Raw genomic sequence first — 16211 nt, 5'->3', positions numbered from 1 at the left:
TCTTAAAAAAATTCATTTATTCACTTTACATCCTGATCATAGCCCCCCTTCCTTCTCTCCACCCAGTCCCTCCCTCCCTCCCTTTTTTTCCTATCTCCCATTTTCTACTCCTCAGAAATGGTTAGTCCCCTATCCTCCCACTAATCCACCCAAGCATATCAAGTCTCATGATGATTGAGCCTACCCTCTTCCCCTGTGGCCTGTTGAAGCAGTACTGCCATGATGAAGTGATCAAATAGCAGGCAACAAAGTCCATGTCAGAGCCAGTCCCCACTCTTCTTACTAGGAGGCCCACATGACGCCTGAGCTGCCCATTAGCTACATCTGTATAGTGGGTCTAGGCCCAGTCCATGCATGGTCCTTGGTTGGTGCCTCAGTCTCCAAAAGCTCTACTGGGCTCTGGTTAGTTGGCTCTGTTGGTGGTCTTGTGGAGCGCCTAAATATCATCCAGGTCCTTCTATCCTTTTCCCCCACTTTTCCACAAGACTCCCTATGCTTCACCCAAAGTTTGGCTCTGAGTCTCAGCATCTGTTTCAGTCTGCTGCTGGTTGGAGTCCCTCAGAGGTCAGCTATGCTAGGCTCCTGTCTTGTTCTCTCTCTTAGTTCTTTTGCTGTCTATTCTGTTTCCCCTTGTGAGTGAGATTTAAGCATCCTCCCTTGGGTCCTCCGTGTTCCTTGCTTTCTTTGGGTCTGTGAATTGTAGAATGCTTACCCTGTAGTATATGGCTGAAATCCACTTAAGTGTTTCTTTTTGGGTCTGGGTTACCTCACTCAGGATGATCTTTTTTAGTACCATCCATTTGTCTGCAAATTGTATGATTTTCTTCTTTTTAATAGCTGAGCAGTATTCCGTTGTATAAATGTACCACAGTTTCTTTATCCATTCTTCAGTTTGAAGGACTTCTAGGTTATGAGGTAGAATCTCAGAGTCATTTTGATTTGCATTTCCTTGATCACTAAGGACATTGAACATTTCAGTAAGTGCTTTTTGGCTCTTTGAGATTCCTTTGTTGAATATTCTTTGTTTAGTTCTGAACCCTATATTTTAATTGGGTTATTGGATTTGTTGATGTTAATTTCTTGAGTTCTATGTATATTTTGCATATTAGCCCTTAGTCAGATGGAGAGTTGGTAAAGAACTTCTGTAGGTATCTCCATCCCTCACTTCACTACATAGCAGTAGTAATAAAAACTGAATGGTACTGTCATGGAAATAGACTGGTTGATCAATGGAATTGAAGATCCAGAAGTAAACCTATACACCTACGGACACTTGATCTTTGACAAAGAAGCCAAAACCATACAGTGGAAAAAAGAAAGTATCTTCCACAAATCGTCGTGTTCTAACTGGATGGCTGCATGCAGAAAAATGCAAATAGATTTGTATTTATCACTCTGCACAAAACTCAAGTCCAGGTAGATCAAAGATCTCAACATAAATATATACTAAATCTATTAGAAGAGAAAATAGTGATCAGCCTTGAACTCATTCACAGGAGACAACTTTCTGAACAGAACAGCAACAGCTCAGGCTCTAAGATCAACAATTAATAAATGGGTCTTCTTGAAATGGAAAGGCTTCTGTAAGGCAAAGGACATGTCAATAGAAAAAAATGGCAGTCTACAATTTTGAGAATTCTGTTGCTACTGATTTTTTTTTTATATAGCCTACTTCAACGATAATCCATCCATGATTTTAGGTCTTCTTCAGTGTTATTTTAGCTCTGTTTTATGGAAGGAAGGAAAATCAGCCAAGAAAAACACAGTCTTAGGAAGAGGGCAATTTCTCAGCTGCTTAATCCTTATAGTTTTGTCTTCAGAGCTGAAATAGTCTAGTCTTTTTCTGCTGCTAATTTCTTGCAGCTGAGACAAGGTTACAGATATTTTAATCATCTTCTTTAGAGCATACTCTAGCTAGCAACTACTTTTTTACAAATATACCTCAGATATTAATGATTATTTTTTTGAGAATATAATATTTTATTACAGATTAAATTTCTTCTGATTAAAAATATAATTTCTCATGTCATCATCTTTACAAATGCCTACTAATCAGAAACAAATCTGATTAATGTTTAAGAAACAGAATACTTTTTATTTTTTGTTATTATTTGTTTGTGAAACCAAGCCTTGTTATGTAGTCCTGGTTCCTGCAATTTGTTGTGCAGCTGTGGTAGGCCTTGAACTCATGACTATCCTGCTTCAGCCTCTGACTGCTGACTTACACGGATGTATCACCACACCTGGCCAGTAAACAAAATCCCCAGTGCTATGAATTGAACCCAGAGCCTCCAGCATACTAAGCAAACATTCTACCTCTGGGCAATATCCCTAGACCCCCAATTTCCTAACTAGTTTATATTTAGTGTAGTAAATATTTAAATAATTTATTAGACCTGAAATATCCAACATAAAGTAGGTTTTGGAGCATAGGTCGTGATGGTGATAAGGCAAATAATAGTTATCCAAAAACAGGTATATTTTCTATATTACTCATTTCTTTTTCAGGTCTGCTTAGGCTTTGTATTAAGCAAAAGTAAGGGCAACATTTACTGGTGTTAGAAGGTAGATGAAAGACAGAAAGATGTTTTTAAATCATCCAGTCAGTAGGTGATTCTTAAAATACGTACAGGAAAGATGTTCCCTATTCTTATGCACTTGAAAATATTAAATATTTTCCCCTTTGTGTATTTGAAGGATTTTGGACTTGTTAATACCAGTTACTAACCGGGCTTGTGACACTGGACCAGACAAAGTGAGCCCTGTTTACTCGGCAGTGTTTGGAGGACGGGAAGAGTGCCTGGAAATACTACTGCAGAATGGCTACAGCCCAGATGCACAAATGTGCTTGGTTTTTGGATTCACTTCCCCTCTGGGCGTGGCTTTGCAAAAGGAGTATGTATGTTTGGTATCTCTGTTCATACTAAGTTGCTAACCTAGAAAGTGCCTGCTACAATAGCTGTTGTTCGGTCTAGCAAAAGTGAGGTTGATAATGCACAATTGTTTGCCTTTTCTCATTGCCATCTGGGTTGCACTTGTAGTGGAATAGTTTTAGGGAATAGTTTAAATGTATTAATGTAAATACAGGTCCACTCTGTTGTCTTTAAAATGATTCAAGAATCAAAAATGGAACTTCATCAAGTAAGTCAGTGATTGCCTTAGGTTATTCAACTTTAAACCCTTTTTGTTTTTCTCCTGCAATAATGTGCTACTATACTACTATAATATTTTATGTGATACAAATGGTCATTTTCTCTCTCTTTCTTCACAAGTAATTTAGGGTTGTATTTGTTTACTCTTTTTCATTCTGTTTCTCTTTGCTAAGAATTGAGCCTGGGACCTTGAACATACTAGGCAAGCACTCTACCATTGAACTAAATCCACTGCCCACAAAGTCACATTTTTTAAAAAAATATGGGTTTTAAGGGAATTAAAATCAGGTTCTGAAAGATATAATAAAGCAAACAGTTTACTGACTGAGCTTTTTCTTTTTTTTCCTGAAGTTGTACTTTTAAGGAATTCAAGTTGATTTACTTTTTTAGAAGTTTATTTTGTATGTATATTGTATGCTAATACCCCTCTGTGAACAGATGCGCACATCTGTGAGCATGTATATGGAGGCATGTATATTGATACGGGCTATTTTCTTGTGGCTCTCCATCCTAGTTTTTGAGGTAGGGTTTCTCATTGAATATGGAGCTAGAATGGTTGGCTAATGAACTCTAGAAATCTGTTTTGTCTCTACAGTCTCTCTCTCCCTAGCAGTGAGGTTAAAGAATCACTTTGCTGCACCTGTTTTCGTTTTGGTTTGGATTTTGTTTGTTTGTTTGTTTGTTTGTTTGTTTTGAGACAGGGTTTCTCTGGGTAGCTTCCATTGTCCTGAACTTGATTTGTAGACCAGGCTGGCCTTGAACTCACAGCAGTCAACCTGCCTCTGCCTCCCTGAGTGCTGGGATTAAAAATGTGTGCCACCCAGCCTATCTGTGGGTGGGTTGCCAGGGATCTAAATTCAGGATCGTATACTCGCTTGACAATTATGTTCCTGGCTGAATCATCCCTCTAGCTTCATTAGTTTTCTTTTTATACGTAAGTTACTCTGTGAAATTTTTTTTTTCCTGTGGAAATTTTAGTGCTATTTAAAACAACAACAACAACAAAAAAAAAGGTTCTCGTGTATCTTAGACTGGTCTTGTACTTAACTATGTAGCCAAGGTTGCTAGAATTACACGTGTGTACCACCATGTCCAGCTCTCAGTGCTAATGCATTCTTTATGTGCGGCATGAAGTCATGTCTAGCTCAGCTGAAGTTACCCCAGTGCAGCCTCACTCTTACTGTCTCAGAATTACATTTAAAAACTGTGATCAACACCTCCCCCGAGGGGGAAGCAGCCTTACTAGGTGACAGAGGAAGACAGTGCAGCCAGTCAAGATGAGACCTAATAGGCTAGGGTCAGAGGGAAGGAGAGGAGGACTTCTCTAACAGTGTACTTGGAAGGAGCATGGGAGGAGATGAGGGAAGGAGGGAGCGGGCTACAGCTGGGGTACAAAGTGAATAAACTGTAAATAATATAAAATATAAATAAAATTAAAAAAAAAACTGTGATCAAGCTTAGCATGCAGGGACAAGCCTATATACCTATATGGGGAAGTAGAGGAAGCGGTATCAGGAGGTCAAGGCTACCCTGAGCCAAAAGGGAATTTGAAGTCAGCCTATACTGTAAGGCATCATCTCAGAAATCAACCACCCAACCACAAAATAACACTGGTTAAAATACAAAAATGAATTACCCAAAGTTTCTGTCAAATATACCAACGTACCAACATGTGGTAACTTGAGGTGACTGGTAAGATGGTACTTTTTTTCTTATTACAGCACTCTGAGGTAGGGCCCTAGTCAGGAGCTGGGTAGTATCAGTGACTCCAGCAGGTAAAATCTCAATATAAATTATAGCAAGACCTTTTCAAACCTGCTTGTACTATAAATAATGACACAGAGGCTTTTAGTGTAGTTTAAAGCATAGGCCTTTCACTAGGGCGGTCTCCCAGCTAGCTCATCTAACTTAACTCGACTATCTAGTGGGTGACCGCCACATGGCAAGCTCTGTACCTCTCTGCTCTAGTTCCTATTTCACTCCCAGTTTGTCTCCAAACTGCTGCTTCTCACAGCATCCCTCTCTTGGAAGTTCTATTCTTCTTCCTGCTTCAGATATTGGCCATTGGCTTGGCTCATTATTACATCCAATCAGCAGTGAGACAACCTCTGATACATTTCTAGATTGCCGCTGGGCAGGTGAGGAAAGACGAATACTTGGAAAATATAAAGCTGGTGATGGGCCATCAAGATCATGCCAGCATGTATCTCTCTGCTGGTACAGTATTAACAATTGAAAATACAGAGACATACTTTCATACAAAGTAAAAAAAGGACATCCCCAACAATAAACTTTTTTCCACAAGAGAAGTTGGCTAATTGGAACCCGTGGGCCAGAAGTAGATAATGGGGAGAGTGTTGGAGAGAGCTGCTGATTATGCATATTATACATATTATTGGTTTACTGTTAGTTTCAGATGTATTGGAGAGACTCAGATTGTTCAAAGCAAAATTAAGCCAAATCTTCAAGTAAGTCCTTGAGGTAGGCCCCAAACTGTGTAACAAAGACCTTGAGAACATTACAAAGAAATACTGTCTGATAAAGGTGAAGCAGAAATTGTAGGCTGAACCTAACTACCTTATCCTTCTGCTAAGACAAACGAATAAAGTTACTAGTCCTCAAAGGATGAAAAGACACAGGACCCAGAATTTTTACCTTGTTTAGCGTGCAGTCTAAAATTACTTGCTATTCCCAACATCTGGATAATCTATGGATTAATTGTCTTTCCTTGAGATTAACTAAATGGGTTGTCATATAGCAAGTAGTTGAAAGCAGTTATTATTTCAGACACCTAGAGGCACATGAATGGCCAGGCCCCTCTGCTGAGGATCTGATTGCCAGGTTCCAACCACAGAACACCAACCGCCCTAAGAACTGTGCCACCCCCATTCCTCCCTGCTTACGGAGTGAAAAGCCCAAGGTTAAGAGCTGAAATGTTACCAATCCCTGGGCTCACCCCAAGCTCTAGACTTAAAATACCAAGAGTATCCTCCAAAACCTCTGTCTCTTATCAGGAAGCCGCCTGACTATGTAATAGCAAAAGGAGAACAAAACAAAATAAGGACTGGCAGACTGTTCGCAAAGGGACTATTGGGACTCGTCTCATACTCTTGATTTTGGCTTAACTCTCTAAAACTTTTGCTAAGGTATAAATCTAACTGCAAGATTTGTAAGCATATTGGGTATGATTAAAAATCGGTAAAAATCTGTAACGAAAGGGCTAACTTAAAACTTGTAACACCAGAATTGAGAGCTAAAGAAATCTATATACGTAGGTAATATTAAAGGAAATATGTGACTTCCTGCCATCTTAGATGCTGTCCTCTCACCGGAATGGAGGCAGCCATTTTTGCTAACATTGGAAAGGATGGATTTTGCCATGTGACTTCATTCCCATCTTGATGTAAATTGAACACATAGCATGAGTCAACCAAGGGAAAAAAAAAGAAAACAGCAACCAAACTCCTCCTAGCTATGAAGCCTAAAACAAAAAAAAAGGATTTGAAGGGAACTTGCTTTGCAATGATTGCTCTTAGTAAAAACTACTCATGTCTCTGGTAAATTGTAGGTGGACAATTGTAAAAGCTAAAGTTCTGAGGGTCTAAGAAAATGTTATAAAATTGAGAATGTGAAAACTTAAGTTAGTTGTGAGGGTCTGAAAAAGTGTTATGAAGGTCTGAGAATGTAAAAGCTAACAAAAGTTGTGAAGGTGCAAGAATGTGTTATAAAAGGTCTGAAGGTCAAAGAAAGTATATAAAGGTTTGAAAATATGAAAGCTTAAATTTCTGAGTTTATGTGGAGAGAAATACTGTTAGTAGTGTCTGAGGAGGACAAAAATGTCTAAAACAGTTATCAAATTTATCAGAATCACTACTCATAAAGTAAGCATAAGTGAATGTAATTTAAAATAATTATGATATTACTTTTTCTAATTATTAAAAAACGAAGTAATAGATTTCTTACATATGATTTTCAGCTAACTAATAAGAATTCAAATTTGGGTGACATCATTGGTAGCAGGTATTTGGAAGACTTTTCTAATATTAACTTGATATTGCAGTGAAATAAATTTACTTAAACAAGTTTTCAAGATTCAATTTTACACTAGCAGTGCACATAGAAATGGCCATATTCTTTCTATTCTAACGAAAGGCTATCTAACCCTGAGAATTTACAGTGCTTGATGGCATGCAGTAATCAAAGGCTTGCATGTATGGAACGTGCCTTTGTGTCTGAGATCTTTTACAGTAACCATCTCAGATGCTCAGAGTGGACTGCAAAATTCTGTGGTTCTCTAACTTATTTCACTGTCTTCCTTGTGAATGGTAATTTGGTTAGAAAATGTCACTGGCCAGTTTCCTAAATCTTTTGAGAATATGTTTTTTCTTCTTTTAACAAAATGCTGTATGAGTATACTAATTGGAAGAGGCTTTGGGCTTTTTTACTGAACATATTTTATAGGATACTAATTAAGAGATAATACATTGGATGAAAGTAATTCTGTAGTTAAACTTGTAACACACAAGGTTAAACAGTGTTCTGAGAATTTTTCTTGTGTGTTGTAGGGGAATGAGTGGATCTATAAATGTTTGAAGAATTTGCATACTCAGGGCAAGTTTATATTTATAGTAAATATGTCATTGTCCCTATATTTATAGGCTTTTAAGGGATTTTATACTCTTGTTTATTATACTTTATTCAGATTACTGATTGGGCCCATTGCTTTAATTTTAAAGGTACTTTTGAAAAGTGTTTAGAGGTTGATGAGTATTGACCGTTATAACTAACATAGTGCTTAAAAATAGCTTTATCCTATACTTCGATTTTTTTTTTCTAGGCTTTTGGTATATGGAATAAGCTTTATCTAGGTTTTTTGTTTTCGTTTTTTTTTTTCTCACTCCTTAGAGAATATCTTTTTTTTTTCTGAGATATTGTCTCAGTATGTAGCCTTGGCTGATCTGTAACTTGCTAAGAAGATCAGGTTGGATGTAACTCACAGAGATCCACCTAACTCTACCTTCCAGTTGTTGGGATTAAAGGTATGTTCCACTACACTTGGAGAGTTTTATATATCTTAGGAAGTAGTTGTTCTTAGTCAGGCGGTGCTAGTACATGCCTTTAATCCCAGCACGCAGAACGTAGAGGCAGGCAAATCTCTGTGAGTTGAAGGCCAGCCTGGTCTACAGAGTCAGTTCTAGGACAGCCAGGGCTACACAGAGAAACCCTGTCTCGAAAAACAAACAAACAAAAGTAGTTGTTCTCCCATGACTATAGTTGAAACATCTTAATTTTTTAATATAAAAATCTTTGTTTCTAGATTCTGGATTATAATAATTGAAAATGTATTAATATTTGTAGTTCTTTAAAATTACACAATGCCAATTTCATTTTTGATCTATTAGAATTTTTTATTATGATTGGCTCTTTGTTTATAGAGCCAGGATATTAATTCTTCTTCCGATGTCTTTAACTTTCAAGTAGAAAAGTGACTTTTGTTTATCATGCTACCTTTTATAACTATCTCTAGCTTTTTTTATTTAACTTTTTTTTATTGATTCTTTGTGACCTTTGTATCATGCACCCAAATCCCACTCATCTCCCAATCCCTCCATATCCACCCTCTGCCCTTGCAACCTCCCCCTCCAAGGAAAACAAAACAAAACAAAAACCCCAAAAACCAACCAAACAAACAAACAAACAAAAACCCCTATCACTGTGCAAACTATGATGTGTCTTGGTGTGTCACCTATACTCTTTTGTGCAAACAGCTTCACCTGTAAGTGTTCATTGCAATGAGTCATTTGTCTTGTTTGAGGTTCCTAGCTTCTCCCACACTTTCAACACTGGAACTTCACCAGGACTTCTCTTGGATATACTGTTGTTCTGTGTTTTACAGATCTTAAATCTTTGGATTTATAGGACTGGTTCGTTCACATGCTTCAGCAGTTCATATAAAGGGTAGGGTGCTTTAACTCAAATCCTGTATCTAGGCCTGGGTGGTAGCTGAGTTGGTCTGCCAACCGGCTCACTAGTGCCCCCTCTACCAGGGCCAGCTTTACTGTTCGGCCCAGGAGAGGTGTGGGGCCTGCTTTCCTGAGTGCTGTAGGTAGGCAAGGGTCAGGGTCACTTCTGCCGTGATCCAGGGGAGGCCCGGGGCCAGTTCTACTCAGCCCTTCAATATCAACACGCCTCCAAAGTGGCAGCCCAGAACAGGGCTGTCCTCGTGGCCACAGTAGACCTCTGCTACTGCAAGGCCATGAGCTCCTGTGTTAGTATTGACATCTTTTGAAAGGTAGGATGGTTAAATGTTTTTTCAACCTTAAGACAGGAAATAAATCCCTGGCCAAGGTTAAACACAGCACAGAAAAACGTATTCAACATCATGTCATCTAGTCCTAGTTGAATTGCCATAACAATCAACTAGAGGGATTAGCAAATAGGACAGTGATGAGAAATAAACACAGCAGGACATGCTGAGTCAGTTGTGGGTCTCCACTCTTCAGGCACTACTCTTCTTGAGCTAAGATGCAGCTCGAGGAGTCACAGCAGCTTACACAGTGGTCAGCTCTCTCAAAGCAGGAAGGTGTAGGACCACTACACTTGTGTTTGCCGCTGGCTCTGCTGATGGACGGTGTAATTTCCAAAGGAGCTGGAACAGCAACTGCCTTTGTGTCTCCAGTTCCACCTCTCTCCACAGTGCACAAACCACTTGGCTTTCCTTCCTTATCCATCTTTCTACCACCTTCTTTTTTTCTTTGTCTTCCCTCACTCTACCACTTAACTTGCCAGACTGGGCGTGGACCACATAATGCCAATATCAAAGAGAATAATTTTATTCTTATATAATTTCTTTCTCAGTTGTGTGCACATTGGACATATATGTTTATTAAGCTTTGCTACAGTTAACAAACAGTTTTATAATATGAACATGTAACTATCAACCTTGAAGTTTTAGATGACTGTAATATGTTACACTTATTTACCTGGTGCTTTGTTATTGAATATTTAGGTGGTTTCTTTCTAAAGGCTGCTACAGATACTACTGTTAATAACAAATTTCTACAAGTGGTTTACAACTTATTTTGAATTTTATCTTTTGAACAAATTTCCAAAGATTATATTATTGAATAAGATGTCTGAAAATGTTAATACTTATTTATGTTTCAATTCATATATTTACTTGTGTATTTAAATATATTTACCTAAAGTGTATTTATTACATGTATAGTATTCCATCTACTTATTTATTTTCATAAATAGTTGTGTATGCTGGAGAAGTCAGGTCACTCATTTAGAGCTGCACGACTTGATGGCTGCCGGGACTCTGCTCTCTAACTCATGGCTGTGCTGTGGCTCTTTCAAATGAGATTACACCTGCTTTTTTTCAGTGTAACTATCAGTATTGTATGATCTTTTTTTAAGCAATAAATTTAATAGGTAAAAACAATGTTTATTTTATAGAGGTGCTTGATAAGAAAGATTAAGTTTAAAATACAGAGCTGTAGGTTAAAATTTGTTCATGTATTATAAAAGCTTTCCTGTATGATAGGTATGAAATCTATACCTACCTACCTACCTATCTATCAACCAACCTACTAACCTACCTACCCACCTACCAACCAACCTACCTACGAACCTATACCTACCTACCAACCTATCTACCTGCCTGCCTACCTACCCACCTCTACCTACCTACCAACCTTCCTACCTACCTACCTACCAATCTACCTACCTACCTACCAACCTATCTACCTACCTATCTACCTACATGTTTGCTGAATATAAAAGAATGAAAATTGGCTAAGGATATATAACATGGAGGTTTCTAGAATGTATCAATCTTTTTAGTTTAAAAAATATCCTGTAGGAGAAATGCTTAATTGAACAAAAAAATTATAGCTTGTAAAAGGGTTTCTTTGTCAAGGAGTCTTTTAAAATCTTAGCATTGAAAGCAGAGGGACAATGCAGAGGGATTGATACATAAAGATTTTTCCTCTTCACCTCATCTCAGCTTATCGCATGTAAAAGCCCAGTGGGTATTTCAGCTGCCATCTCATTCCCGGTTGTAACGACTACCAACAGTTTGTTAATAAGTATTTGTTGTGTAGAATTCTAACCTTTAAACTTCTGTGTAATTTTTTTTGGGTGAAGCTGTGAGTTCCTTGGAATTGTGAATATTCTTTTGAAATATGGAGCCCAGTTAAATGAACTTCACTTGGCCTACTGCCTCAAGTATGAGAAATTTTCAATGTTTTGCTCCTTTTTGAAGAAAGGTTGCCTGTTGGCTCCATGGAATCATACCTCTGAGTTTATAAGTTACGCAGTTAAAGCACAGAAAAACTATAAAGCATGGTTGCCGCAACTCCTGCTCACTGGATTTGACCCGTTGACTCTGCTGTGCAGCAGCTCTTGGTAAGAAAGTTTTCTAGTGGGCACTCCCCATTGGTAATGAGACTGCCTCCAACAATGTTCATCAGTTCTTGAGATCTGCACCGTAGGAGAGCAAGGGCGTGCGTGCGTGCGTGCGTGCGTGCGTGTGTCTGTGTATGCATGCACGTGGGCAGACGTATGTGCACCTGTGTACTGACCGCCATAACCGCATTGTGGAAAGTATTGGCCACTGTAGCTGTTCTGGGTTGAAAAAGTTGGGGCGGCAAACAGAAGTTGATCTTAAAGCACAGAGTTCTACACAAAGTGACTGCAAGTGGTTAGAAAAGATATAGCTTCCAAGGGTTCTTTCCTGAGGGACTGTCTTCTACTCTTGACCATTTCTTGTCCCCCTCTTTTATTTATGGAGACAAGAGTCTTAGTAGCCCAGACTAGTTTTGAACTTTTAGTACTCCTGCGTCAACCACCAGAGTGTTGGAATTGTAGCCATGCACTACATGATAGGAGAGAGGCCACTCCCCAAGTCATCACACACAGATACATATGCACACAACTTTTTTTAAGTTGGAAAGCAATTTTTATGCTATAATCAGTCATTTCAAGGATACTTTCAAACAGAGAAAACAAGTTGTGTTTGAGAGAAGTTTAGAGTTTTATTTAGTTTTACTACCTTGCATTTCTTTGTGTGTTTGTCGGGGGAGGGAGTTATGTCTTCATTAATGTGCCTGTGTTTTTGGAGGTCAGAGACAAGTGGGGATACTTCTATCTACCCCTCCCTTTTCTCAGTGTGCTTTCTAAGGAACCAACAACTGAACTGCCTGTCTTGCTCCATTCCGATTCTTTCCTTTCTTCATTTGTTCCCTCAAAGTGTCTGCAAAAATTGAACATGAAAAGAATTTTTTTTTGTATTAATTGAATGAAAAAATAAATAAAAGGAGGATATAACTGTTCCTAAGGAGTTAAGGTGTTCTATTATAGATAGAAGGGAGAGCACAGGCAGAGGCATCTGGTGAGTCCAAAGTGAACATGATCAGTTGACTGAACAGAACCATGTAAGGAGAAGGGGAAGGGGAGAACAAGAGAGGAAGAGAGGAGAACCAGGAGCCAGGGGGCCAGGAGACTAAAAGGCCAAGATACTGGATATGTTAAATAGGCACCTTAGCAATTTGTGTGGGTTTGAGACCTAACAGTAATGTATTTTTCTTCACTGTGGGGCTGTCTAGTTGATCTTAGATGAGTAATTTTGCTAGGATTTTGAGTTCTCTTAAAGTTGTGACTGAATTTCATGTGTATAATGATGTGAGATCTAAAAGATACAATACTGAAGTTTTCATATTCTAGTAATATTAAGTATTTATAAACATCATTTACTTTTAAAAGTATGTGTATTGTATATTTTTATAAAGTCTGCAAGTTATATATTATGTAAGAAAGCTAGCGTTTAAAGAATTTAGACATTAGACATTTAAGTAGAAGAGGTGTATTAGAAATCAGGACTTGCGGGGCTGGAGAGATGGCTCAGAGGTTGAGAGCACTGACTGCTCTTCCAGAGGTCCTGAGTTCAATTCTAGGCAACCACATGGTGGCTCACAACCATCTATAATGAGATCTGGTGCCCTCTGCTGGCGTGTAGGCACACATGCAGGCAGAACGCTGTGTACATAATAAATAAATAAATCTTAAGAAATCAGGACTTACTTGAAACCAGTGTTTGTTTGTTTGTTTTCAGTAGATACCAAGTATTTCTAACATTTGGGGAAATCTCTGTGTGTGGATTGCTAGGGAATCCTGTATTGTTTTGAAAAAAGAGAGGAAGATCTGTTAATGTGGAATTCATTTCCATCCTTAGAGTTGGAATCACTCTTTAGGGCTGACTCTATAGTATGGAAGGTTCTTTAGAATAGCTGTACAATCCCTGGGAACGGTATGGTGATGGGAGCTGTGGGATAGTGGAACCATTTCTCTTGTATACTCAACAGTGAGTGGAGATTTTTGAGCTTTATCTTTCCTGGATCATTCTGTATCTGTAGGGACTATATTTGTCAAGACAGCTCAGTTGGGAGTTGATAATAGCAAGTCCACCCAAGACACTGGTGCTTTTTCCAATGGAAAAGGAAGGGCCTGCTTTTCAGGAGTGTAGAGAATTCTTATGACGCCCCTTGGAGAGTTGCACAGAGTCTATTTCATTTCTGGGAGTCCACTGAACTTGTCTTAGTTGTATTGATACTTTGTGTGGTTTTGTTTTGTCCATTTTATTATTAAGTTCTTGTAAAAATGTGAGTGTTGTATTTCTTTCTAGCACTAGCCGTATATATAGTTTGTGATGGATTGTTAACGTGTTGTTGATACAGGGTTGACTCAGTCAGCGATGACATTCTTATCTTTACTTTGGAATTTTCTAATTGGAAGAGACTTCCATCAGCTGTTGAGAAGATGCTCTCTGCTCGTGCAAACTCCTCTTGGGCTCTTCAGCAACATTTGGGTAAGAAAGTACAGATTTAAACACACTGCTACTTTTTCTTCTCTTGGTTCTCTAGCCATGTTGGAATTTTTCATAGATTTGTTAGAGAACGATAGTAAATTAGGCATAATTTGCATGTGGAGAGGATGGGAAAGTACAATGATTCCTCTGAGAACTGTGTCTGTTTATAAGTTTAGCCTACAGATCTTATAAAGGACAGTGATAGCCCTTTTTACTCAGTGATAGCCTTTTGATTTTACAAAGATATATAAACAAAATATTTAGTTTGTATTCAAAAGAATGCTGAACTTAATTTCTCTCTAGAAATTTTTGTGGAATTTTGTTTTCTCTGTAACAGGTTATCATCTCTGAAAGGAAATATTAACACCTTTTATTTGTACCTGTCTATATTTCCTGGAAAATTATGTTTTAGTAAATTTTCTCAATATAAAGCAGACAGTGGAAAATATGCTTTTGAACTTAGGCATACTCAGACTGTGAGAAAAGTTTCTGATGAGGAAGAGTTTTCTGTTTGGGGTATCCAAGCCTTCCAGTTTAGAATTTCTTTAATGGTAATGTGGTAAAGTTGTCTTGCATTGAATTCTCAACATTGATGTTTGAGTATACTTTTACTAATTATGTATTTCCATCATCAGAAAACAAATAGTAATTCAGAACAGATAGAATGTGGGACAGTGAACTTGGGAACAAAATATCAAAAGGGCGCATATGACAAAAATGGGAAAATTATTTCAGCACTTCAATTATTAAAGATATGTTTGCATTTTCTCTGAAGTCCTTAGCACATGGCAGGTGTGCTTAAATCAGTGATTCTCAATCTGTAGGTTGTGATCCCTGTGGGATCACATATCAGGTAATCCTGCATGTCAAACATTGACTAGTAGCTAGTGCTTTTCTCCTCTTTTCTCTAGCTACAACCCCTTTTCTTGATTCCAGTTCTATATATCCAAGAGCCATTTGGATATTAATGTTTTGTATCTTATATTTTGATGTATCCATGATTGAATGTGTCATTTTTCTTATAAATCTTTCTCTTTTCTAGTTCTGTAAGTTTGATAGTTTGGAAGATGTTATTCTTTAAGAAAATGACATAGAATCTAACAGCTGTTTGCTATCCATTTCATTCCCAGTGGTGGTGTTTCAGTGCTGTGTATGGACTTCTTTTCTTTCTTTTACCATGCCCAGCTCTTTTTTAAAATTAATTATTTTTATGTGCATTGGTATTTTGTCTGCATATGTGTCCAGACAACTATAATCTGCAGGTGGGTGTATGTGGATTTTGCCATTGTTTGCAAAGAGGTTTGAATGCTATCTAGGTGGTAATATATTTGATTTCAAGGCTAGATCTAGTGGCTCTGTAATTCACAGTGATCTCTGTATTCAGAAAGCTGAGACAGGAAGATCACAAGTTAAGGCTAGCTTGAACTATATAGTGAGGCCATCCTGTGGTTACACAGTGAGACAGTTTTAAAAACAAGATAATACCTCTGTAAGAACCCTTCGGTTACTTTATGATGAGATGAGAACAACCATTATTAATTTTATGCATTGAAAACCTTTTTCATTACCTTAAAAAATTACAAATCTTAAAAACTCTAGACTCTTCGCAGGGTGTGGGGTGCAGCCCCCTGCATCGTACAGCAGGGTTTTTCCCGTTTATCGAAAAGATTTTCATGGAATAGAGTTTGATCGTGTTTTTATTTTCCAATTTCTTCCAGATCTTCCACCCCTCTGCCCACCCAACTTTAGATTTATTCTCTCTTCCTCTCTTTAACCTCCCCCTTTTTCTCCAAAAATAAAATAATAAAAAAATCAAAACAACTAATAACACAAAAATTAACAACTCCAACTCTATTGCACCAGTATATCTTACAGGTAGGAACTGATGTAGAGTGTAGGGTCTTTAGCTTAGTAATACTGATCTTTATTACTGTGCATAATGCAGTGGCTCTTGTGAGGCTGAGGCCTACGTGGACGACATAGTGAGTTTCCAGGTTTAATAATGAGACCCTGTGGAAAACAAAAACAAAACAACTTACTGTGCCAGGTGGATACATGTGTGACTCTAGCACATACAGCGATTTTAAATTTAATTTAACTTAAAATTTTTGAGCTAGGTTCTTACTGTGTAGCCTAGGCTGGCCTTGAGTCTATAATACCATCTCTGTCTCCAAGTGCTGGGGCTAGAG

General features: G+C 38.0%; 1 protein-coding gene across 1 annotated transcript; it reads left to right on the top strand.

The window, feature by feature from the left end:
• Window positions 1-2697: 2697 nt before the first annotated feature.
• On the top strand, window positions 2698-14022 carry LOC129683539 (ankyrin repeat and SOCS box protein 3-like; the record flags this gene model as incomplete). Its single annotated transcript, XM_055616252.1, has 3 exons — window positions 2698-2895; window positions 11304-11564; window positions 13892-14022. Coding segments are annotated over 3 exons (590 nt in total), but the record flags the coding sequence as incomplete, so codon positions are not given.
• Window positions 14023-16211: the final 2189 nt, after the last annotated feature.

The sequence above is a fragment of the Psammomys obesus genome, unplaced genomic scaffold (genome assembly GCF_907164565.1).
Source record: "Psammomys obesus unplaced genomic scaffold, mPsaObe1.curated_primary_1811, whole genome shotgun sequence".
NCBI lineage: Eukaryota > Metazoa > Chordata > Mammalia > Rodentia > Muridae > Psammomys > Psammomys obesus.
The sequence above is the reverse complement of the archived record's forward strand: the minus strand, read 5'-3'. Positions and strand labels throughout refer to the sequence as shown.